This window comes from Leptonychotes weddellii, chromosome 4 (genome assembly GCF_054177405.1).
Source record: "Leptonychotes weddellii isolate Sample4059 chromosome 4, ASM5417740v2, whole genome shotgun sequence".
Lineage (NCBI taxonomy): Eukaryota > Metazoa > Chordata > Mammalia > Carnivora > Phocidae > Leptonychotes > Leptonychotes weddellii.
Genome location: NC_138372.1, coordinates 24,955,502 through 24,979,416, shown reverse-complemented (window position 1 = coordinate 24,979,416; position 23,915 = coordinate 24,955,502). Strand labels below are relative to the sequence as shown.

Sequence of the window (23,915 nt, the reverse complement as noted above, 5' to 3'; positions counted from 1 at the left end):
GTGGAGCGTGTGGGCTGAGGGGTTCACGGCCTGCCCGGTCTTGGCTCTGACACTTACTAGCACATCACCTTAAGCTAACCACCTGCCCATGTCTAAGTGTCTTCACCTGTAAAATCGGGATACTGCCTGTGTCACAGGATTCTCGGGCAGGCTACATGAGAGAACACTTGCGAAATGCGCGTGGCAGGGCATGTGCTCAGCAAATGGTAGCCGTGAGCTGCCGGAGTCTGGAAGGAAGAGAGAAGGTGCAGGACAGACCACACAAGGACCATCTTGTCACCAATGAACATTTATTGAGTGTCCGCATGTGCACAGCTTTGAACTTGGCGATCACAGAACGCACTGGGGGAGGGAAGGGGGGATGGAAGCAAGGGATCAGGTTCAGGGGAGGGTCCCCCGGGGTTCCTAAGAAAGGTAGTCCCTGTTGGAGCCGCCAGTCGCGTCTCTCTGCAGAGAGGAATCCTAAGCAGGGGTGGGAATTAGAGCCAGGCACTGCGATGGTGATGGGGTGCAATCACTAGGGAAACATGCGGATTCTGGGGAAGTGTCCCTCCTGTTCCTGGCTCCAGCCAAGCCAGATGGCACTAGGGGGGACAGGGATCAGATGCTCAGGTGTCCAAGCAGGGATAAGGACAGGCAAAATAAATAAACCCCTAACCCCCATCGTCACTCTGCTGTAACATGACACAAAAGCTTAGAGGCCAGGGCCTAAGGACTCCTGGGTCCCCTCAAGGAAGCTCAGGTGGAAGGAGGTTTCCCCACCCCCACACCAGGCTTGTCTGCCCCAGGATTTCCTGGAAGGATGGGGCAGTTCAGACCCTGGGTCATTGATTTTGATAGGAAGAACTATGTCAGCGGCCTGAGTCTGCTCTCTGCCCAAGAGGCTGAGGGCAAGAGCCAAATGGCCAATTTGAAGGACGTGGACCTGGGAGGCTACAGGGGTCACCACAGCCTAGGGGAGCCCACGCCCTGGCCGGCAGGGCACATGGGCTGAGGCAGCCAAGTTCCCGCCAGCCCTATCCCCCCCTGGGGCCTCCCTCCTGTGGAGAAGCCTGACAGAGGGCACAATGACACCCAGTGCCCCCCTCCCTGGGGGGCTGCTCCAACCTTCCCCGGCCTGGCAGGGACAGCCACGTTGATTTCCAAGCCAATCCCTGCCCCCATGGGGGCCTGGGGGGCTGGACGCAGTTCCTTACACTTGAGGGGTGGGCACCGTGCCCCTGCCCTCAGAAAAGCCAAAAAGCTGGGGTGTTTGGGGGGGGAGCTTGGGGAGGGGGGGGTCCAGTTTGGGGGCTTCAGGGAAGATGCCTCCTCCCTCCTTCCCTCGCTGCCCACCCCCCCGGGTCTGTCCCCAGTGGACACCCGCTCAGGGCTCCGACAGGCACTGCTCCAGGGCGGCCATGCGGTAGTGGCTGGCCGTCTCCTCACCCGCCTGCAGCCGCATGGCCTCCCGGCACAGCCGGTTGGCCCGTGCCAGCTCCACCAGGACGCCCTGATAGGCGGCCACCATCTCGGGCTTGACGGAGCTGGGGCTGACGCTGCCGAGCAGCTGGAGCAGCTCCTGCGGCCAGCGGGAGCGCAGCGCGGCGGGCGCCAGCCAGGGCAGCAGCGGCACGCAGCCCGTGAAGGCCTGCATGCCCAGGAACCAGAGCTCCTGCAGGTCGGCCCAGACGCCCTCGTAGTCGGGGGACAGCACCAGCACCGCCTGGTCTGAGCCGGGCGTGGCCCGCGCCACGTGCGACTGTGACAGGAAGAGGATGGCGGCTGCGAAGAAACCTCGGGAGGCTGGCGTTCCCTGCAGAGCTGGAAGGCAAGGAGGGCAGAGGGCGCGTGAGGCCGGCGGGCCGGCTGCTCTCCCGGGCCCTTGCTTCCCGCTCTTGTGCGGACACCCTCCGGGAGCCCGAAGCACAGCCTGCTGTCAGCCTGCCTGGGCTCAAGCCCTACCTTCGACTTCACGGGGTGACCTTGGGTAATCCACTTTCCTGGCTCTCGTTTCCCTACTTGCAAAACGGGGCCAACAGTGCTAATCTTAGAAATCCGTTGTGAGAATTAAATGTAATAATCTTGGTACACTCAACCTCAGGGTCAGCCCTTCCTGCGGCCGGGGTAGACACGGGAGCGCGGCTGGGCCTAGAGAGCTCCTCCCGGCGAGGGCGGTCGCACCAATTTGATTGTTGGGCCAGAAGAGGGCGCCAGAGGGGGCCCAGGAGCTGGTGATGGGGCTCTGCGTACCTGCCGTGCAGGGGCTCACCCCTGTACTGCAGACCCTCTCCGGGGGGCTGTCAGTCCAACCTGGTGGCATTTGTGGGTGAACAGCACTGAGGCCCTACTCAGGGGCGGCTCGGGGTCCACTAGGACATGCTCCCTTCCCACTGCTGGGGGACCCTGCTGGGATCCCCCGCACAGGGAACAGAGAGGCAGCTAAGGGTACAGGCTCGATACGCCCTGTTCCCCGGCATCTGCTCAGCTCCTCCAACCTGACAGATGGGGCACAGGGAACAGGCGGGGACAGAGGGACCCAAGCAGACACCCACAGCCAAAGTGGGAGACACGGAAGGCTGGCAGGGGCTGGAGGGGACGTCGCCTGCCCCCCGCACACACCCAGAGTGAGGCAGGGATGCGGAGAAGGTATGTGCAGAGGTGCACCAAAGTGCTGAAGCCTGTCACGAGGGAGGTGAGGTGTTGAGCCCAGAAAAACCTCAATGGGAGGAATAAGGTTTCTGACTCAAGGCCTGGGCGGGGGCGGCTCCACCTGGAAAACACTGGATTCAGACTCCTGGGGCTGCTGGGAATTCCAGGTGCCCGAGCCTCTGAGCAGGCCTGTACTGACGCCCACCAGACTTTGCCTTAAAAGTCTTCAGAAGGCAGAGAACGTTGTCATTTGCGGAAGAAGGGTGGGGTAGGGTGCGGGATGGAGACGCACTTGAGAGATTTCCTCTTGACTGGAAAATTCTGTTAAAACCATTCCTTGAAAATGGGGACTTGTGCCCGGAAGACAACAGGTCCACCCAGGTCTTTGCCCCTATCTGTTAGGCCTGGGTCCCCGGGGCTTACCTGGCGAGGTGCTGAGGAGCCGGGCCATGAGGAGGCCCAGGGTGGCCACGTTGGCAGCCAGAAGCAGCCTTCCATGCTGCTGCACTAGGGCGGGCAGCGACGTCATCAGAGTGTTCATGAGAGATGTGAAGCAGGCATCTCGCCTGGGGAGAAAGGGAAGGAAAGATGGGGGAGGGGGGCTGACTGAGCTAGGCCAAGGCCTGGGAACATGTGGGATTCTCAGCTCCCAGTTTCACCAGGCAGGGTTTGGCAAGAAATGAGGCAGCAGGGTTAAGAGTTAACTGTGGGCCCATTCATGACCTCTGGGGAGCAGAGACTGGATTATGGCTGGAGCAGGTAGACATGCCCAGAGGGGTTCCAGACATGCCAAATCTTCATGTGGGGTGGTTCTATTCTGAGAGCCTTTCATTCTAACACTAACAGGAACCCATGGGTACAGGGAAGCAAAGTCGAGATGGAGACCTGAGGCAAGTCTGAGCAGCCCCCCTCGCTTCCTCCAACCTCCTCCCCGGCCTCACTTGATCAGCCCTGGTGCGGTGACCACAAGGTTGAGGAAGATGTGACAGCAGGTCTGCAGGCTGATCTCCACGCTGTCAGGCAGCACTGAGGTATCGTGGCCCGGGGATGTGAGTTCCCACTGCTGCAAGAAATACTTGCAGAGAAGTGAGGGGGCTCCCTCCTTGATCAGGATCTCCCGGGGCCCATCTTCGACAGTCAGATGGCACCAGCCGGGCAGGAGGAGCCTGGGGGTGTGGAAGGAACAGATGTGTAAGGGGTGGGGACAGATGAAGGTACAAGGATTCCCTTTTTTGGGGCATCCCACCGGGGAGAAATGAAAGCAGGGGAAAAGAACCCGGCCTTTTAGGTCCCGCAGAGAACGCCCATGCTGTGGTGCTTTGCGGGCCTGGGCTCAAATTTGGGCTCTGCCACGTGGTGTGCGTGTGGGCCAGTTACTTTAACCTTGAGTCTCAGTTTGCTCATCCCGAAGACGTGGATGAGACTTCTTTCATAGATTTGCCGTGTGGACCGGATGAGATTGTTTGGGTAAAGGGTAGAGCAAAATGCCTGGCGTGTAGTAACTGCTCGATAAGCATGAGTTCTCTCTTTATAGACAGATCTGGGCCGGGCAAGTTAAGACTTGTCCTGCGGGAACAAGCCTCCCCCCCCCCCGCCCCCCAAAAACCAGAAATAATCCTAAAGGAAATCTCATGCCCCAATCAAGAAGCCTGGCACAGACCAGTCTGGGGCAGGGGGTGGGGTGGGGAGTGGGGTAGGGGTGGGGGGGGCAGAGGTGTCCTCCTGCGACACTTTTCTTTAGAACAGTCTGGCTGGACAGACTCTAACTACAAACTCACCGGAGAGCATCCCCTGGCCAGGTGGGCCCTGGGGTGGTGGGGGAGATGGCCAGGGTGGCCACCTGCTGGGAGAGGTCATTTGCCTCCTCGGCCTCCTCGTAGAGGGTCTTGGCGTAGCGCACAAGGAAGGGCAGCAGCTGGCAGACCTCCTTGCGCAGGGACGAGGTCTCCTCGGCCAGCCAGGCCCCCAGGATCCGCACCGAAGCAAACACAAAGGGCTCCTTCTGCTTCTCTGGCCCCACCTGTTGCCACGGGACCCCCGTGAGATGGAGCAGGACCAGAGACCCTCCCCGGCCGGGACAGTATGCCGGCCAGCCTAGGAATACCACAACTAGCAGGGAATTCTGGCCTGGGAGCCCTTCAAAGGGGGGGCCCCGGGTCCCCAGCACCTGGCGCATGGCAAAGACACACCCAACAGGGGCCTGGCACAGAGCAGGCCCTCGGGGCATGTGTGCTGAGGGAACTGGACTTCAGACAACATGTCCCCACACTCCCTGGGGCTCAACTCGGCCCCCCCACCTCTAAAGTAGCTCACGGCTCCAAGGTAACTCACAGGTCCAAAGCTAACTAGACACTCCCTCTACAGCAGCTCTGACCTGGGAGGAGTTAGCCGAACCTCTCCAGAGGCCAGGAACGAGCAGCCCTGCTCCTTTGCCCGGCTCTGGTACAAGTCTGTATGTGCAGGTGCATGAAACAATGCGAGAGGTTGAGCCGAACAGGCTGCTTCGATTTGGTGTGCGTGTGTACCGGGGGGGAGGGTTGTGAGTGGGAAGTCACTGTGTTGTGTGCGCGCGTGTGTGTGTACTGTGATGTGAGTGCACATATGGTGTGTGGTATGGTGCTTGTGTGGAGGCTCGGCGGAGGGAGGGAGAGGGAGGCTTGGCCACACTACTCCCGGGAGCGCTGCAGGATCAGCCCTCAGAGTGGGCATCTTGCCCTCTCTCCGTTCTGCTGCTGCTGCCGCTGCTGCCATACGGCAGTCCCCCTTTGCCTTGCCTTCCGGCCCCCTGCCCCGACCCCCGACACTAGGCTCCCTCTGTGGGCCGCTGTACCCTCACCTGCTGCAGATAGTGGATGACAGCCCCTATGGCCTCCTTCATGATGCTCACGAGCTGCACCTTCTGTGGCTCCTTGAGCAGCGACTGCTCACAGCGGGTGCATTCCTGGATCCCCAACTCCATGAGGGCGTAGCAGGCGGTCACCACATCCTCTTTTACTTCTGTGCCTGTCTCCTCCAGAGCCAGCCGTACCTCCACACACGCCAGATTCACCAGCAGGGCCAGGAACTTGCTCCCGGAGCTGCCCGCTGGGATCCAGTCGGAGCCGCAGGCGTGCGCCAGGCGGGCTGCCAGCTTTAGTGCAGGGTTGCGCTGCCAGGAGCTCAGCTTGCTGCCCAGGATGCGTGCCAGCCCGGCCTGCAGATCCCGGAGGCATTCCGAGGGCACGGTTGTCGGGGGCAGAAAGAGGGGCAGCAGTTGGCAGAGCTCGAACTTGCTGGCATCCTCGGCTTTCTGGAAATCTTCACTGAGGCCCCGCAACACAGCCAGGAGATCAGGCTCCGCCTCCTTCCAGCACTGGGTCTCAGCAGCCGCCAGCAGGCCCACTAGAAGTGCCAGGGCCTGGTCAAAGCCATAGCCGTGCCCCAGGTATGCTTGACACAGGGCGGACACGGTGCCCCCAGCAATGAGGTGCCGGGGCCCACGGGGTGTGCCGGCCACAGCTGTCAGGCACTGGTAGGTGTCATCGATCATGGAACGGCGAGCAGCATCATCCGGGTCCCCCCGGGCAGTGAGGAAGGTGCTAAGGATGGGGATCTTGTTCAGGACCTGGGGGTGGGCGGCCAGTTCAGGGTCACTGCAGAAGCAGGCCAGTAGGGCCACGCCCAGGGCTCGGAGAACATGGTCAGGGCAGCCATCTGGCGCCTCCTTGGTGGTCAGGAGACGATTGGGGAAGGTGAAGCCTACAGCGTCGAAGATCCGCCGTCGAGTTTTGGCATCAATGTCACCTGCTTTGACTGCCTTGGTCACCTAAGGGGGGGTATGTGCTATCAGCAGGATGAAAGGAAGACTGCCCCCTGCACCCTGGGGCGCTGACCGTTAGCAAGATTAGGTCATGGAAGGGGACTCGCGCTGGGGGCCAGAGGTCATTTCATCCAGCTACTTCTCTCCCCTGGGAGACAGACGGTTGTGACCTCTGGGATCCCTCATCTGTGATTATCTCCACAGAAGGGAAGTCCTGCCGTTTCATCACCTGGTCATTTGGGAAGTTCTTCCTGATATCTAATCTAAGATGCCGACAACCGGAGTTGGGCTTAGAGCTCAGTTCAAAATCTCCCATGGATTTAGGGTCTCTCCCTAATTGCTTCCCCCGGTGAAGCTTCTGATCCATTCCCGCCACCTTCTCAGGGGAAATGGCTCCTGCGTCTCGCCACTCTGCCTGTCAAAACATTTCCCCTTACATTTCACCTCAACACCTCCTCTGCTGCAGTGTGAGCCCTTGACTCTGGAGCCTTCTCCCTGTTGCCATGGCAAACAAGCAGCGACTGTACTCCCTCCTCCCTTCACCCCCCACACATCAACCCCCCCTTCCCAGCACTGCAGCTCCTGCTCTGCTGGCCCCAGCTTGGTTCTTCCAACAGGGCTCAGCCCCAAACCAGCATCCTCACCCTCGACCTACCCACTGCCATCCCGGCCATCCCCTGGGGCCCCTTCCCAGTTACTTCTGGTTCTGCTACTCTCTCCACCCCCAGAGCAATCATCCCCAGCCCTCAAGTACTCTGCACTAGTTACTACCTGCTGCTGTCACCCTATGAGTCAGCTCCCATCTGCTCTGGGACGCCCCAGAGAGCAGACCCAGGCAGCCTCCTCCAAGGCTCCCAGGGCCCCAGGCCTTATTCAACCCCATTCTCCCCTTTGCCCCCATACTCAGGGGAGCAAAGATGAGTCCAAAGGTAGGCATCTGGGGCCTTCTTTGGTGCCTCCAGGAATGCCAGCACCACCTATGTATCCTTGGGGACTTTTTGTGCCCATTCCTAGGGGGTCCAACCACCCAGCCCTTCCCACTTCCCAATTTTCAGTCAGTTCCTTACTAGCAGCAGGGCAGCAAACTGCTCGCTGTCATTCTTGGCCTCACGGAGGGCTCCCAGGTAGCGCTCCAGGGTGGGGTTTCGGCTCTCTGCCTGGTTCAGAGCTGGCTCGCAATCCGAGGCCATGATGCCCGCCTTGCCCAACTGTGAACACAAGAGGGACTGAGCATCCCTCTGCAGAGGAGGGGTGGGGGTGGGAGTGGAGGATGGAGGGAGGGATTAGCACAGAGGGAGGGACCAGGAGGGATGGGTTGCACAAGACTGACCTCCCTTGTGGCAGCCCCTTAAAGGCACTGGACCCTCAAGTCCTTAGGAATGAAGAAGGGACCCTGGTCCAAGGTCACCTCCAGAAAGCGGGAAGGAAGGGCCATGCATCCTGCTGCTCAGCTGGACAGCTCTCCTTACCAATTTCCCAGGAGTGGGAGGGGGCTGGCCCCACTGCTCAGCTGGCCCCTGGTACCAGAGGCCTGGTTTTATCTCCCTCCACCCAGGCACACCAGGAGGGAGTGGTGAGGACAGACAGGAAGGAATGGAGACGTACATGGGTGAAGTTCGATTATCCGGACTCAGGCTGACATGAGGGAAAAGGGCATCCTAGGTTTCCCTTCCCCTCCCTTCTCCAGAACAGGCAGAAGACAAGCTTCAGCAGAAGTGAGGATGCAGGGTGCTGACCAGGGACGGCTTGGGGGCCCCTCTGGGGACCCCACCCCTCCAGCCAGGGCTCTCAATCGCCCCCGCAGGCTCCTTGCCTCCTCTCCTTTCCCTCCCTCGGGTAGAAGCTGCAGCAGCAGAAGCAGCAGCAGCAGCAGCAGCAGCAGCAGCAGAAGCACCAGCAGAAGCACCAGCAGAATTAACCCTTTGCGTTCCCTCTCCTCGCCCTCCCCGCCCCGCTACCAGCCTGTGGATGCCGGCAGGGGCTGGAGAAGCAAGAAGGGGTCCCGGGCAGCTCCCAGGACAACGGAGAATCCAAAAGCCGGATAATCGAAGCGGGGCTGCTGAGATGGGGAGATGAGAAGGGGAAGAGGGTTCCTGGCGGTCACCACCTGTCCCGCCGCAGCCAGGTCACAACACGACATTGATGAAGTCACGACAGGGCGGCGATGAGATCACACTTCACGATGGCGCGGTGATGTCACGGAGAGATCACGGCAAAAATCACGACATGGACAGCCCCCAAAGATGACAGGGCAAATTAAAAATATATATATAGGTATATATTGAAAAGGGCTGTGACAAAATGGAGTCTCGACAGAGCACGATGATGTCGCGATATGGCGCGATGGAGTCGCGATAGGGTCCCCGGGGTGTGTCAGCATCGATCAGCGCCGGCTCGGCGAGGCCCCGGCTGGGATGCAGGGGAGGGCCTGAAGGGGGCTGAGCTCACCAGGCTGCGGCCCCGAGCGGCGAAATCTTCTCCGAGCGCGACGCTCCGGGAGCCTGGGGCCGCTGCTCACGCCGCTTTGCCCACTCCCGGCTCCAGGCGGCTGCAGCTCCACCCCCACCCCCGCAGCCCTCTCGACCAATCCGCGGCAGCTTCACTCCAGGCTCTGGCCAATGGCACGCCTGGGCGCTAAGCCGTAGGGGGAGCTGCCGTTGCCGCCATCTTGCTTGTGGGTATTGCCCGAGTCTGGGGCCTGGGGCTCGCGGAGGGCCGGCGAAGGAGCACACTTCCTGTGGAGAGCGGGAGGCGACAGCCTGGGGGCCCAGGTTCCTTCGCTCGTGCGTAGTTCGGTCCCTCAGCGCTGCCCCTCCTCCCCCTCGGGCTCGCGGCGGGAATTGAGCTTCCGGGGGGGGGCGGGGGGGCTCAGGAGGGCTGGGTAGCATGAAGAGTGTGTTTCCGGGTTGAGCCCGGGGAGGTGGGAGGAGGCGGCGTTTCCGGCCGCGGTCGCTGTCCTGGGAGGCTGAGGCGAGAGGGAGCTGTCCGGGTGGGGAGCCCGCGCTACCTTCTTCCTTTTCCTCCTCCTCCTCCTCCGGGTGAGGGGAGCGAAGGTTGGGGCCCCGACCCCATGGACCGGGAGGAGGCGGAGGCTGCCGAGAGCCGGGGCCCCGCTGTGTGGCCCTGAGCCCCGGTAGGTGGCCGGGGGCGGCTGGCTGCCAGGCCGAGGGCCACGAGCTCAGGGGAGGGGCAAGCGGGACAGGCTATTTCTGAGGGTGCGCTGGCCGGGTGTTGGGACCCGGAGGTGGCGCTCCTGGCCCGGCGAGGGCAGCCAGCTGCTTCTGGCTTTTTGCAGGTGCGGAGCTCGAGTCCCAGGCTGAACCCCGTTTCTCTCGGGCCCGGGCCTGGTCGTGCAGCATCCTCCATCCCTTGACAGACTGACCGGGCTCGGGGCGCCGCTGTCCTTCCTCCTTCGACTTCTGCAGCCTCGCCCTTAGCTGCTGTCTCTTGTGTTTGGTCTCCCCACCAAGATAGAAAGTTGATGCAGAATTAGGGGGGCGGGGCTGAGCACGGTGTGTAAATTACCATGCGAAACCTGCCTTCTTCCGGACTTAGAAAATTCTTTCCCGGGGAGGGGTTCTGTGGTGTCTGCAGTGAGCACAAAGGTGAAACGAAGGAAGTCAAAACAGAAAAACCTCAGGCGGTTCTAGGAGAGCTTTTCCTTCTCTCGCCTCCTGGTGCTTGTGCTCAACCGACCATAGATGCAGTTAGTGAAGAGCATTAGCTGACTGTCCTTGTGCTTTCTTCTGTGATTAACAGACTGGGAGCTAGGAACAAATTGGAAAGACGACCTCCCAGAACAATCTGTTCATTTTTCCAGCTATTTGGAAAACAATGTCTGCAAATACAAGCAGTTATTCATGGCAGTCTGTTCTGTAACTTTCCCAAATATCTTGAGACTTTTTTTTTTAAAGAGCTTTATTCTTGAGAGCTTGTTGATTACTCATACCAGCTGAATAGGCTGTTTCAGACTTGCTCTGTCGTTGTTCAAACATATCGCTGTGTACATAAATGGAGTTCCACGTATGTAGCTGACAGACTGAACTATGATACATCCCCCATCAACCTGAAGTATTAAGTAAACATTACCCCCTGCTCTGTCTGAACAGCTGCTGCAACAGAGAGTGCTTTTATTTCGGGTGTACTTGTAACGCCCTAAATGCCAAAACTATTGCAAGCTTTTCTAGATTTTCGTTTGTCAGGTATTGTGGGGGTGTGTGTTCTCTCCCTGGGTTTTTACCCTTTGATTCTATAACACACCGTTTGGATCTTGGTATGTGTTGTTCTTGCCTCTGGTCAGCAAGGCTTTGACGACCCAGCAGTGATTTGTGCCCTTAGGCAATTGTAGATTTATTTCAGAGGCATGGCTGGTTGGGAGTTCACATGAAAAGAGCTCTGCCTCTGTCTTATGCATGGCTTGTAAGACATTGCACTTCTAATCAGCTTGCTAATTCAATGGTGTTTATTACTCCCATTTTCAAAACCTATTCATTTCTTTTATGCTTCTGTCGCCCACCTGTCATGCTATTGATGACAGGTGTTGAGTCACTTTGAGTTTAAATCCTTTTGTGGTAGGCAGAAATGTGTTGGGTAAGATCCGTACACACACACACACACACACATGCACACTCGCTGTTCCATCTTGGGAGGCTAGAGAAGTTGCTGGATAGACTTTCTAACTTAGGCTCCATTTCATAATCTCTTGAACATGTCACTGGCCCACACATCTTTCAGCTCCCTGCTTCCTAATATAAAACTTCAAAACTACTGGAAATCAGAATGGATGGAAGTGAATGAGAAAGAAGTCCTTCAGATGCTTGAGGCTCGGTGAAAGCCTTTTCTTGGTTGGGCTGTACCTCAGTTTTGCAGCTGTGTGTGGATGTCTGTGTGTGCATATGTCTATTTCCTGATATTAGTCAATATTGATATCCAACCCATGTGATGCCAATCTCCTTGTATGCTGCCTGCGGTTGGGGGTTGGAGTCATTTGCCACACGTGGGTGACAGAAGAATTTGAATTGCTTCAGAACCCAACCAACCCTCATGGTATTGCCAAAATTTATACAATGTAGGGAAGTTGTATAAGAGAGATGAAACAGATGAAAATCATTTTTTCTCTGGAAGGGACCTAAATTATCCAGCTCTTAGATTCCGGAGTAGTCAGCATAATGTCTAGCACATAATAAGGGCTGTGCAAATATTTGTTGAGTGTATCTGTGAATTCAAGTCAGGGATTGCAAATGATTCTAGGGATCAGGGAGGTGACATCAAAATGTACCTTGGATAGATTTTTAAGATTATAGTGGTGGGGCAGTAGTAAACTGGAGAGTGCATGTGTTTCCTAAAGACAGTCACATGAAAATTTTTTTTAAAGCACAGCTAGACAAAACTCTCAGGTGCGCACCTCTGTAGTCCAAACTCTTCATAGATAAGAAAGTGTGTTTGGTCAAAGTCAGAAAGCTCTTAGTAGCAGAACTGGAACTGAAACTCAGATCTTCTTTTCTTTAGGCAGGTGCTTTTTCCATTCTTCCACACAGGTGATTTACTGTTAGCTTAGAAAATAATAGAATGTAAAATGTTTCAGTTTTACAGTGGATTCATTTCATATCCCTTGCTATGTTTTTATCCTGATAATTACAGGCTTTGTCAAGGCTCAGGTTTAAAATTTACGGGCAGGTATGAGAAGTGAAAGACAAACTTGAAATATCTCTTCCCTCTTATCTGTCACATTCTCTAGCACTCTACATTTCCAGGAATCAATTATTAATTACTTGGCATATAACTTCTTCCCTTTCTGTCTTTATAGTGAACTGGTTCCGCCTGTCTGGAAGGCCATGGAGAAGAGGCTGGGAGTCAAGCCAAGCCCTGTTTCCTGGATTTTATTGGGATTTTGTTGGCAGATATCCGTGAAATGGTTGAGAAGCCTGTACCTGTTTTATACTTGCTTCTGCTTCAGTGCTCTGTGGTTGTCAACAGGTACCATTTTCTTTATAGATTTAAGATTAAAAGGGCACTCTTTGAGAGTCTTTCAGTTCATATTAAAGACTAGTAGGAGGCAGAAAACTAATCTGCTAATTGACAGAAATGGTCATCCTTTTGTGTTTTGTTTTGTTTTAAGATTTTATTTATTTATTTGTCCGAGAGAGAGAGAGAGAGAGAGAGAGAATGAGAGCGCACAAGCAGGGGGAGCGGAAGGCAGAGGGAGAAGCAGGCTCCCTGCTGAACAAGGAGCCCGATGCAGGGCTCAATCCCAGGACCCTGAGATCATGACCTGAGCCAAAGGCAAATGCTTAACCAACTGAGCCACCCAGGCGTCCCAATGGTTATCCTTTTGGTGGACATTTAGTTTGTTGGGTTTATTTGTTTTGGAAACACAAAATTGGGTTATTTTTTGTAAAGGGGAATTGGCACGATCATTTTAAGATTTGGTGAAGATGTAATGAAAAGAAAAACATTTGGGGGCGCCTGGGTGGCTCAGTCGTTAAGCGCCTGCCTTCGGCTCAGGTCATGGTCCCAGGGTCCTGGGATTGAGCCCCACATCGGGCTCCCTGCTCCACGGGAGGCCTGCTTCTCCCTCTCCCACTCCCCCTGCTTGTGTTCCCTCTCTTGCTGTATCTCTCTCTGTCAAATAAATAAAATCTTAAAAAAAAAAAAAAGAAAAGAAAACATTTGAAAGTTGGAAAGACCTGGGTCCTGGAGCTGGATGTTTCTACTTAATAACTATGAAACCTTGAGCAATTTACCTATCGTCTGTAAAGAAGGATAAGATTTACCTTATAGCTTGATATGAGAGACACTGTAGTTAAAGTCTGTTGTACAGCCCTGTGAACATAGGTGCTCAGTAAGTGATACTTTGCTTCCTTTCCTAAAGGACTCTTCACTTGTAGGAAGTGAAGCCTAGTGAAGTGTGTTCCTTGCTTTTTCTATAGAAAGGGGTTATGCTGATAGATTTCATAAAGTATACTTTCCTCATAGAGATTATTTTGCCAGGCTAGAACCTTTTGCCAGGAAAGAGTGTGAAGAAGGTTAAATTTCAGAGAGTCCTCTTTCTTTCTGTCAATTTTTTCTTTCAATTCTTTTGTTGACGTTGTTCTTTTCGGATTATGGAATGTGAGAGCACAGCAGTTTCAGAAAGACTTCTCAGTATGGTGCCATTCTTGGCGGTGACAAAAGCCTTGTGTTGTAGAGTCCACTGTCTGGGATAACTAATCAGCCTTTTGCTCCTGTAATTCCAAAGATTTCTGTTGCTTTCCTTAAAGGAATTGGTGGTCATGATCTAGAGAATCAAGTAATTACTGTAGTTAGCAATTTCAGTAACATCAGCTTTGGGGTTTTTGTTGTCTTGCAGTGGTGGTTGATGATTGCATAATTATAGCAGTGGAAACTGCAGTTGACAGAAAGCTGACCTAAATGTTTTTTTACCCAGATGATGCTTTGCTGGGACACTAACTATTTCAGGCCAACATTTTATGTAAGATCATTTGAGTTAAATAAGTAACTGATTTAGCACTATCAGAGTAGGAAAATCTCATTTTTTGAAGAGTACGTACCAAATACCAGGCCCTTGGTTATAAACATTACATATCTTATCTCACTTAATCCCCATGATAATCCTAAAGCAGATATCTCATTTTATACATAAAGAAATTGAGGCCCAGAGAGGCAAAATGACTTGACCAGGATCACACAGCAAGAACACAGCAGAGCCAGGAGTCTAAATCCACGTCTGTTCACTCAATAGCCTGTGCTCTTTTTCTTCTGCTATTCTGCCTTCCAACCACAGGTAATCTTTTGGAGGACCAAAGACAGTTTTTTATGCGGAACCATGATGAGCAGCTTGTTATTTGAGGAATTCCATGTACAGGGGAGGGAGAAGCGTTTCTGAGTGTTTCTGTATTTGTAGTCTAGCATTTGGTTAAACAGAGCACTGTGGGCTTACTGGGCTAGGCTTTAATATCCCCTCAGCTGTGTGCTTAAAAACAACAGTGAGCAGATTGAGTATAGACGTGCAAATGTGGTATAGGAGTGGTTTTGGTGGGGATTAGATTGTACCGGTTTCATTTTAGAGAAGTTTGGAGCTTCTACCATGGAAGAACCAAAAACCATGTGTGTTCAAACTGAGGGAACATGCAGGTAACATATGACAGACAGAATTGTTATGTATTTTAATTTATCAGAACTTTTTCACATCAGTTTTTTAACAAACATAATATCTTAATAGAAAAAAATGAATAAATGACAAAGAGAGAAAAAAAGGTATGTACAGGGAGTACCATAAATAAGAAATTAAAATGATTTATAAGCATTCAAAAAATGTACATACTCATTACTAACCAAAGAACTGCAGATTAAATTTTTTTCTAATTGAGTAATCTCGGTCCCAGTGTGGGGGTCACACTCACAATCCCAAGATCAAGATTCCCATGCTCCACTGACTGAGCCGGCCAGGTGCCCCCAGAGAACCTCGGTTTAAAACGAGAGATCTTTTTTTAGCTTATCATATTGATGAAGATCAAAGTAAATAAATTTAGTGCTGCCTAGGGGTGATGTGGTTGCCCTCATACTGTGCTGGGAAGTTTGAACAGAGAACTTTTGGCGTAAATATCGAGATCCTTAAAAAGTTAATATCTTTTGACCTGGTAATTCCCCTTTTAGGAGTTTATGTCAAGGATATATTTAGGTGGTTGTGAATGAGAACGTTCATCAACACTCATTTATTCTACGTTGCAAAACATTGCCACAACCTGCCCAACAGTAGGAGCGTGGTGAGATGGCATGTCCACATGTGAAATGTTATCCAACTTCAAAATTCACCATTTAGAAGAATAAGTACATGGGAAATGCTCTTAATGTTCAATGATAAAAGCAGGATATACAACTGCACATTCACGATGGTGCCCATTTTGTGAAAAGAGAAAAATAGTTTTGTATAATAGAAAGTCTGAAACAAGATACACAATTAAATGTTTATATATTTTTTTGAGTAGTGGAATTATTATCTCTATACAGTTTTTGTGTTTTCCAGATCTTTTTTCTGTGTACATGTATAACTTTTTTAATAAGGGGCTGGGGGAACCTACCTGAAACCTGAAAAAGCAACACCAGAATAATAGCAGCAAAAACCTGGCATTGGCAGCCTGAGTCGGTTTTTATCTACTTGTGAGTTTGTTCAGTTTTTAACCGAGCTCTTAAGTTTTTTCTAATAAGATACATTCTTGTTTGTTTGCTGTTGTCATTTAGCTTATAGGTTATATGGATTATTCCTGAAAAACTAACCAAAATCAGGCAGCTCCCTTGTTATTCCTGTTTACTACTTGGCAGTTTACTCCATCTCCATCAGAACCCCAGGCACCCACTGACTTACATATAGTGAGCTTGTTTTTGATTTCAACTTCTGGGTTCAGTGCCGAAGCCCACTGCTAGAAAGCAGTGATTACAATTTGTCTGACAAAAGATGCTCTGTGTTTTCCTTATGGACCATTGAATCACTATTTTTCTGTTTAATGTTATTGTTAAATGGCTTAAAAATAGCATTTTGGACTTGGGGATTATCAGTATCAGCAGATGAAAGTGAGGTGACACCAAGAATTTGGAAATTTCTCTAGTAGGTATCAGCGTCTTAGGGCAGAAGTTTTGCCTGTTTTACTTACATTAGGTATTCCCAGCAAGTACTGAGTGCTTGGCAGATAGTAGGTGCACCATAAAAAACATTTGTTGACTGAATAAATTAATAAATTAGAAATAAGGAAATTGTCCTTTGAGAATTAAACTTTAAAATTAACATAACCTATCATTTGAGAGTTAAAGCTTAAAATTAACACAGAGCAGAGGTACGTGAAGGTACCTTAAGGAGACACCTGCCTTTGAGAGAAACAAGATCTGATTCAAATATTCACAAATATGTTAACATATCTAAAGAAAGAATACGTACATCTCAAGAGTTCTGTCTGCATGTGTGTGGGAGGTGAGAGGGCCTGAACCAGCATTGGAAAGCTAAACCATGGAGAGTCACAGAAGCTCCTGTAGGCCTAAAGCTAACAACTGGCTATGAACACTTTCACTGACATTCCCCTGCTGCTGTGAAGTAGATTACACAATCAGTTAATGAGTAAGTTCAGAGAAGTATTCAATTCAGAACCAGTTTTTGAGAGCATAACTAGCAGTCTGGTCCTAGGCTAGGAATGAGGGTAATAAAGATCAGAACAACGCAGTACAACACTCCCTGCCCTGGAAGAACTCCCAGTTCCGTGAGGGCGATGGATGCTTCAGACCTGTGCCGTGGTAGGTGAAAAGGCAGAGGGATGCAGTGCTGCTCTCTGTTCCCCTTCCAGCCGATGCTCTGCACTTCCTAATTATTCGCCCCTCACTCCCTTGTCAGCTGGTTCCTGCAGTGTTTTGTTCTTCAGGGTTCTGTTTCTACCCTTTCTTGTGTCACTCTTGTGTGCTCCCCCTGGACAACCTCATTTTTTCCCATAACTGTGCTCTTGACTCCCAAATCTATAGCTGTTCGTTTACTCCTTTCCAGAGCACAGAGCCACCTGTACGTCACACTTTTCCAACTGGATGTCTCACAGCTACCTCTCACTTAATGTATCAAGACCAAACCCGTGGTCCTTTGCCCACCTCCACTTGAAATCCCTGAGTCATTCCACACTCCTTTCTCTCCTCCACATTCGAATCACTGTTCGTAGAATCCTGTCTCATGCTTCCATGCAGAGTGCTCTGTTCCTCGGCATATGCTATTACTGTTCTCACTGAGGGATTCTGATTCAGGTAAACATAAGCTCCTTTCTGACACGTTCCCTGAGTCCCTTGGTTTGAACTTACTTTTTAATGTTCTCGTAGAGTCTGTGCATCTTTGTATTATACCATGCTATACTGTGTGGTTTTAGGCTGTGTTGAGGAGAGCTTCAGAGGAGGTCTTGCTCTAAAGTGTGGTCCATAGTCCTAAGGGGAGGCCTTTCTGGTGTCTGCTGGGCTCGGTGTTAGTGTGATTTCTTCGCTCTGGCAGGGTCAAATTCCAAAGTGCTCTCATTCCTGCCCCCCAGCATTGCTTGACCTCTAGTGATTCTGTTTCCCTCTTAGCCCTGTATTGTCTACTATCTAATAAACCTCGGGTCTTGCCCTGTGCCTTTACATTCCAGCCCTCAGCCTGGAAGGGGACCCTCCCAAAGGACTTCTGGGGCTCCCTCTTCTCAGAGCTCCTTCCTCTCCAATGTCTCACCACTCCAGGTCTAGCCACATTCATAGTTCTTTCTTGTCTCGAAGTGAGACCCCTGTGTTCTCTTCGGGTTCCAGCTTTCGGTGCCATGGTTGGGAAGTTGTCCCTTAATGGAGAACTGGGCAGTTGTAGGGCTCACTTCAAGTTTCCTCTCTCTCGGGGATTGCAGCCTTGTACGGCCTGTCATCTCCTGACTAAAAACACTTGTCTTGTATATTCTGTCCAGTTTTATAGTTATTTACGGTAGGTGGTGAGTCTGGTACCAGGTATGCCAAGGAGTAACCTCTGTTCTAAGTCGGTAACTTAAGTAATCCTAGCATACGTGGCTGGGAGTAGATGGCTACTCTGATATCTTCTTCATTAAACTGTCTTAATCATAGTTACATACCTAGCATTAAGCACATAGTAGGTGGCAATAAAGGTTTGTTGGGCTAACCTGAAGATAATGCTGGAAATAGCACCACGTTGGAATATACATGTTGAGGAGAATTGTTCTTCCCTACTACGTTTTTCAGTCTTGGCTTATTAAATGGGCACTTCACTTCTGGAGGAAACAGTATTTGGAAGGTAATCTTTGCTCTTTTTTCTGCCTTTTCTCTGGCTCTCTCCCTGAATGGAAGAGTGATTTTTTTTCGGATTGGTGAGGTTGGAAAAGAATCCTGTTGTATGGAATGGCCAGTCTTCAGGATTGACATGTGTTCTCTCGCTGCCATGCTCTAACTGGTCTGCCCATGCCAGGACAGCCTGTATGTGTCCGACGGGCTAAGTTTAATGAAGTATTAGAAAGCCCATTTGTGACTGTACATCTAAGCTATGTTCTCCAATCACCTTATCACTTACCATAAAGATATATATATATTTTTTATCTTAGAGAGCACACACGCAAGCAGGAGTGTGGGGGCGGGCAGAGGGAGAAGAGAATCTTAAGCAGAACCTGTGCTGAGGGTGGAGCCCAGTGCTGGGCTTGATCTCACAATCCTGCGATCATGACCTAAGCCAAAACAAGAGTCACATGCTTAACCGACTGTGCCACCCTGGCAGCCCTCTAAAGATGATGTTTTGATCTCCATTTACCTCAGCCATATTTTTATTTATTTTTTATTTTTTAAGTAATCTCTACACCCAGCATGGGGCTTGAACTCAAAATCCCAAGATCAAGAGTCGCATGCTATACTGACTGAGGCAGCCAGGCACCCCTGCCATATTTTATTTTTTAATTAGTCCCAAACTCTGGGGGAAGCCCTCAACTCCCCGTAGAGACTGCAGATGGGACAAAGGCAGCTCCTGGCTTAGCAGGAAGTCTTTTACCCACTAGTTGTCATTCTCTTTTTGCCCCTGGCAGACAGAAGACACCTGAACTCACTTTCCTCCTTTGCCCCTACCCTTTGGTTGTACTTTGAGGGCTCTAAGTCCCAGACAGACCAAGCGGTATCTTTTTCTTTTAAGAGAGTAATATATTTTGACCATGCATTTGTCTTATCTTTAGGAGAAAAGTATTTTCAGGAGACTTTTAGGGGGCATTATATCTCTGCTCTTCTTGCTGGGCACCTAATTTAAGGTGAACGAGTAATGGAATATATCTCATAGCGATGAGCCTTCAGCAGGAACTTTCTTCTGCCAAACTGTCCTGTATTCTTTTTTTTTTTTTTTTAAAGATTTTATTTATTTATTTGACAGAGACACAGCGAAAGAGGGAGCACAAGCAGGGGGAGTGGGAGAGGGAGAAGCAGGCTTCCCGCCGAGCAGGGAGCCCGATGCGGGGCTCGATCCCAGGACCCTGGGATCATGACCCGAGCCGAAGGCAGACGCTTAACGACTGAGCCACCCAGGCGCCCCCTGTCCTGTATTCTTAACTATATTGCAGTACAGGAAGGTGATAAATTATTAATCTTAAATCTGTCTCTTCAGATTGTAGGATAATGACTTGAGTACATGGCAGCTGGGGGAAGGTAGAGTTTTCTGGTTGTTAACACAAACCATGCAAGCTTTTTGATTCTAAAATTCAGCTAGCATTGAGCAAGTCTTTGGGATCTTGTTATATCACAATTTAATTGACCTAAGGCCAGTGAAAATCCTCTAAAATTAACCTCTCTCCCAATGAAATGAAGTAATTGTGTCTTTTTTTTTTTTTTTAAGATTTTATTTATTTATTTGAGACAGAGAGAATGAGAGACAGAGAGCATGAGAGGGAGGAGGGTCAGAGGGAGAAGCAGACCCCCTGCCGAGCAGGGAGCCCGATGCGGGACTCGATGCGGGACTCGATCCCGGGACTCCAGGATCATGACCTGAGCCGAAGGCAGTCGCTTAACCAACTGAGCCACCCAGGCGCCCAGTAATTGTGTCTTGCTTAAACACTCTTCAGTAAAAGATTGTCATCTTAGGTCTTGCTCTGTATCTTAGAGTATAATTTTGGTGGGTACTTTTTGCCCTTCAGAAACGTAATGCTAGCACAAATGTATTTCCTAACTTGTGTGAAGTGAAGAGGGATAAGAAAATGGCATAATTGGGCAGTAAATCCAATGTGATTTAAAAGCTGTCTGAAATGGACTTGCCTCAGGAATTCCTCGAGTGAATAATGAAAGTGGAGGAATTTATAAAAAACAAAATAACAATTGCAGGGCCAAAACAAACCTTTTGGCTTATGTTGGAGATTCCATAAAAATCTTACTAATTGGAACAGCTTCCAATTCACGGTATTGTGTGGAATTGGTAGGAACATGATCAAGAACTGTGTGTGTGGTTAGTGTTTGGACATCTCGGATGAGTAGTATTGAAAAGTTTGGGTCAAAATGCATAGCTCTTGGTTTGAGGGCCTGCCTTTTCAACTTTCTTTCTGATCCTTCATCCAAGAGCTTTGTTAAGAAAAGTTAGCCTTTGTGGTTAAGATCCTTGAACCACTTTTGATTTCAGACAGTAATGGATAAATTTTAGAGAGAAGGTGCAAGAATGGGTCTTGACTACCTACCTATTCATCAGCTGAGTCCTGTTTCTCTTAAATACTGGGTGGTGTTACTGAAACCCACCTTTTGTCAGGTTTCTCATCTATAAAATGAGAATGACAGTACCTCTCAGAGGATTGATGTGAGGATTAAATAAAATGTTCACGCAAATACTTCACCTGCTCCCAGGTGCATAAATAACAATTCAGCAAATAGTCATTATAAAATGATAATGTAAAATTCTATTTGGTTAAACTCTTGTTTAACGCCAGGATGACTCAGTGGGCAGCAGGTTTGAGGTCTCTGCTAGCTTCTTGAATCTCCACGAAGTGGATCTCAGTTCCCACATTTTTAGAAGTAGAATGCAGGCAAGCAGCTGGCCTTTCTGCATTGTCAGGAAAAGGAAACCTCCATTCATATGGTTTTATAGGCCTGAAGTTGGTTGAAGCCATGCCGTGACAGGATGGGCTATATTGTATGTTTTCCATGCTTACAACATGCCACTGAGGAGCATGACTGACTACTTGTTTCCTCTTTTAGCCAGGGATACTTTTCCTCCGGAAGAGGACTCTGTTCTGCTATCATGACACCACCTGGCCCTCAGCCCCGATTCACTTTCCCCCAAACTGATGATGTGCCCGTGCTTGGCAGGGCCTTATGCTAGGCCTAGTTATTGCTTTGACTGGGTCTGATTCAATAGCACTTTTGGATTTTGGTCAGAAGTAGCTTGTCAGAGTTAGTCCCTTCCTTTGAAACCCATTTATTGGGTACCTACAGTCTTAGGCATTAGAAATGCAGCGGTGAGTAAGACAGACATGGTCTCTGTGCTCCTGGAGCTTGCAGTGTGTTGATTCCTTTGCCATTCCTAGGGAACAGAAAATCTCTTTGAAAGGGATGATGTTACTGGTATCAGGTTTCCCTTGAAAGAGACTAATGCCTCCCTAGGGTCCCAGGGTAATTCAGTGACAGTGGAGACCTAGTCTTCTTTGCAAAATCCTAGAAATGTAAGAGACTAGGCAATTTGATGTCTGGCCTCAATAGAGTAACCTTCTGCTAAGAATTGTGTAGGTGAAGCCCCTGTCTACAGTACAGTATGTTTCCAGCTTTCCTTTCAATCCAGCCTACTCTCTCCACCATTAATAACCCATGTCCCCAAATAAGCAGTGAGGGTGGTTATCTGGAGATTTGGGTGAGTGTGACAGCTGCAGCCTTTGCCCCTTGGAAGTGTTTGTCCTCTGGTGATTTCATAATAAGTATTAGATATACACAGCCAGTCAGCTCTTGAAACTCTTTTCTGCATCAGTGTGCTCCTGTCTTTTTGACATCAGGTTGGTTACTCAGGCCCTCTGGTGAACGCTTCCAATGCTTAGCATCAGGCAAGCACCGAATTCTATAAATTATGAACTTTTCTGGTTAATCACAAAAAGAAACTGTAAAATACCCTAAGATAAGCAGGAGTTAAGACTGTCCCTGGATGGTACATTAACCATCACAGACACTGTTCTAGGAGAAACAAAGCATAGAGGAATGCTGGCCAAGGCCTATCTGAAACCCCACCCACTGCAGACTGCTGCCACATGACTGCCCAGTGTAGCTCGACCTGGTTCCCCTTTTCAAACCCTCCCAGTGAATGACAGGTTTTTAGGAATGCTGTCTTTCTTCCAAATGGCTTAACATTATGCTTTGATTCTAATCCAGCAGCACATTTGCGTTTGAAATAAATGTGTGCTCACCGATTCTCTCACTTTTAGGTAATACGGGGAATGACTGGTATTATCAGACCTGGGAGATGGGGAGTTTATATTGATCTGGTTTTACTTCTCTATTCTAATTTCAGATTCAGGCTTAAATTTTTGAAAGGACTGGCTTTTAAAAGAAATGGCTCCTCTGCGCGCGTGTGTGTGTGCACGTGTGCGTGTGCGCGCGTGCGTGTGTGTGTGTGTGTGTGTGTACACGTTAACAGCTCCGTGTTTATTGTCCTTAACTGGGGGCAACCTGAATCAGCTGGAGGCTTACGGAAGTGGGCCAGGTAAAATGGGTGATTCTTAATCAGAATAAATTGAGAGAGAAGCTGAAGAGCCCAATTCCATTTCAGAAAGTTGAGTATTCTGCATCCTGCTGGGTCAGTCTGTGGCTTTTAGCCCAAAGCAAGATAGCCCCAAGTGCAGAAGCAGTGCAGAGTTCTCTCTACCTGTGCGTTCCATTTCATCAGTCTCTAACTGCTTATTTTCAAAACTGCTCTCAGCTGTGCTCTCCAGAGTATGCTTATAAGCTGCACCCTGACATTTCTCACAATGCATTTTTCAGATAACGGGGTGAATTTTCATGTTACCTCTTCTGTGAAAGGTTAGAGGGAGGGCTTGGACTCTAAGCTCAGGTAAGAGACCTTGAGCAGGGTTATTTGCCCACGATGGTCGAGGTAGAAGCCAAAGTTGTCTGGCCTTTCCACGGAGACTTTCACTGACAAGCATACCCTCCTTTCCTTTCCACGCTGTTTTGATGGAGCTGTTTCGCCTCCACTCTTTCATATTTCACGTGGGGGTTGCTGCCTTGGCAGCATGGCTTCCTCTGTCAGTGGGGAGGAAGAGGTAAAGAGCGAAGGCCCTTGGATGATGTGTTTTCAAGGGTTTTCCTATGTGTCTGTGGGGAGTGTGTGTGTGTGTGTGTGTGTGCGCGCGCGCGTGTGCGCGCATGCGTCTCACACGCATTTGGATATCCTTATTGCCCTGCCCAGAACTGAAGAAGCAGCAGAGTAATATTGCTGTTTTACAGATGATGATAAGGAAAGGCCAGTTTCTCTGTGGCTAGAGGGAATCCATACTGGATAATTTGGTAGTGAGAAGTGTTGACCATCTTGCCCCAATTTTTCTTTCTGTCAGTAGAATGTGTATTACAATGAATTTGAAAATGGAGGTATAAGAGAAAGATACTTGTAAGTGTCATCAAAATGAAGTCTATTAAGAGGTACATGATTACAGTAAATAAGCCAAACAATACAAATTATCTGTATGTTGGTGCTGCATCATGTTGATGACTTTAACTAGATTACACTTTCTTAATATTTGTGTTCCCTAGTTCTTTGTATGCGTTATCTTATGTTCACTGCCTTGAAATATGCTTACTGCATTTTTTTTTTTTAAAGATTTATTTATTTATTTATTTGAGAGAGAGAGAATGAGAGACAGAGAGCATGAGAGGGAGGAGGGTCAGAGGGAGAAGCAGACTCCCTGCCGAGCAGGGAGCCCGATGCGGGACTCGATCCAGGGACTCCGGGATCATGACCTGAGCCGAAGGCAGTCGCTTAACCAACTGAGCCACCCAGGCG

At 50.2% G+C, this 23,915-nt stretch overlaps 2 protein-coding genes across 8 annotated transcripts in view; one reads left to right on the top strand and one right to left on the bottom strand.

Annotated features, from left to right (window-relative positions):
* Window positions 1-273: 273 nt before the first annotated feature.
* Window positions 274-9,091, bottom strand: NCDN (neurochondrin). Of its 3 annotated transcripts, none has more exons than XM_031027298.2 (7): window positions 8,538-9,091; window positions 7,498-7,638; window positions 5,468-6,436; window positions 4,410-4,651; window positions 3,573-3,797; window positions 3,055-3,197; window positions 274-1,803 (listed from the first exon to the last, which is right to left on the bottom strand). In XM_031027298.2, the coding sequence occupies exons 1-7, from the start codon at window positions 8,568-8,570 to the stop codon at window positions 1,367-1,369; spliced, it is 2,190 nt and encodes a 729-aa protein (XP_030883158.1). In that variant the 5' UTR covers window positions 8,571-9,091; the 3' UTR covers window positions 274-1,366. The 3 variants fall into 3 exon arrangements, with proteins under 3 accessions (XP_030883158.1, XP_006732622.1, XP_081674193.1); XM_006732559.3 differs by having other exon boundaries at window positions 8,879-8,988; XM_081818067.1 differs by having other exon boundaries at window positions 7,498-7,668; window positions 8,879-8,986.
* KIAA0319L (KIAA0319 like) overlaps window positions 9,081-23,915 on the top strand; it is an 89,958-nt gene continuing 75,123 nt past the window's right edge. Inside the window, exons 1-2 of one of the 5 annotated variants that reach the window (XM_081818063.1) lie at window positions 9,081-9,213; window positions 12,237-12,406. In XM_081818063.1, the coding sequence (XP_081674189.1) occupies window positions 12,265-12,406 (142 nt within the window). In that variant the 5' untranslated portion in view covers window positions 9,081-9,213; window positions 12,237-12,264. Of the gene's footprint in view, window positions 9,214-9,364; window positions 9,564-12,236; window positions 12,407-23,915 lie in introns of those variants that run through there. The other 4 variants (XM_081818064.1, XM_081818066.1, XM_081818062.1 and 1 more) reach the window with 4 other exon arrangements.

Coding starts and splice junctions, on each gene's coding strand:
- NCDN (XM_031027298.2), bottom strand. CDS start 8,570: ATGTCGTGTTGTGACCTGGCTGCGGCGGGACAG. Junction 4,652..5,467: donor TCATCCACTATCTGCAGCAG/GTGAGGGTACAG, acceptor CCGTGGCAACAG/GTGGGGCCAGAGAAGCAGAA. Junction 1,804..3,054: donor GCTCCTCAGCACCTCGCCAG/GTAAGCCCCGGG, acceptor CTTGCCTTCCAG/CTCTGCAGGGAACGCCAGCC.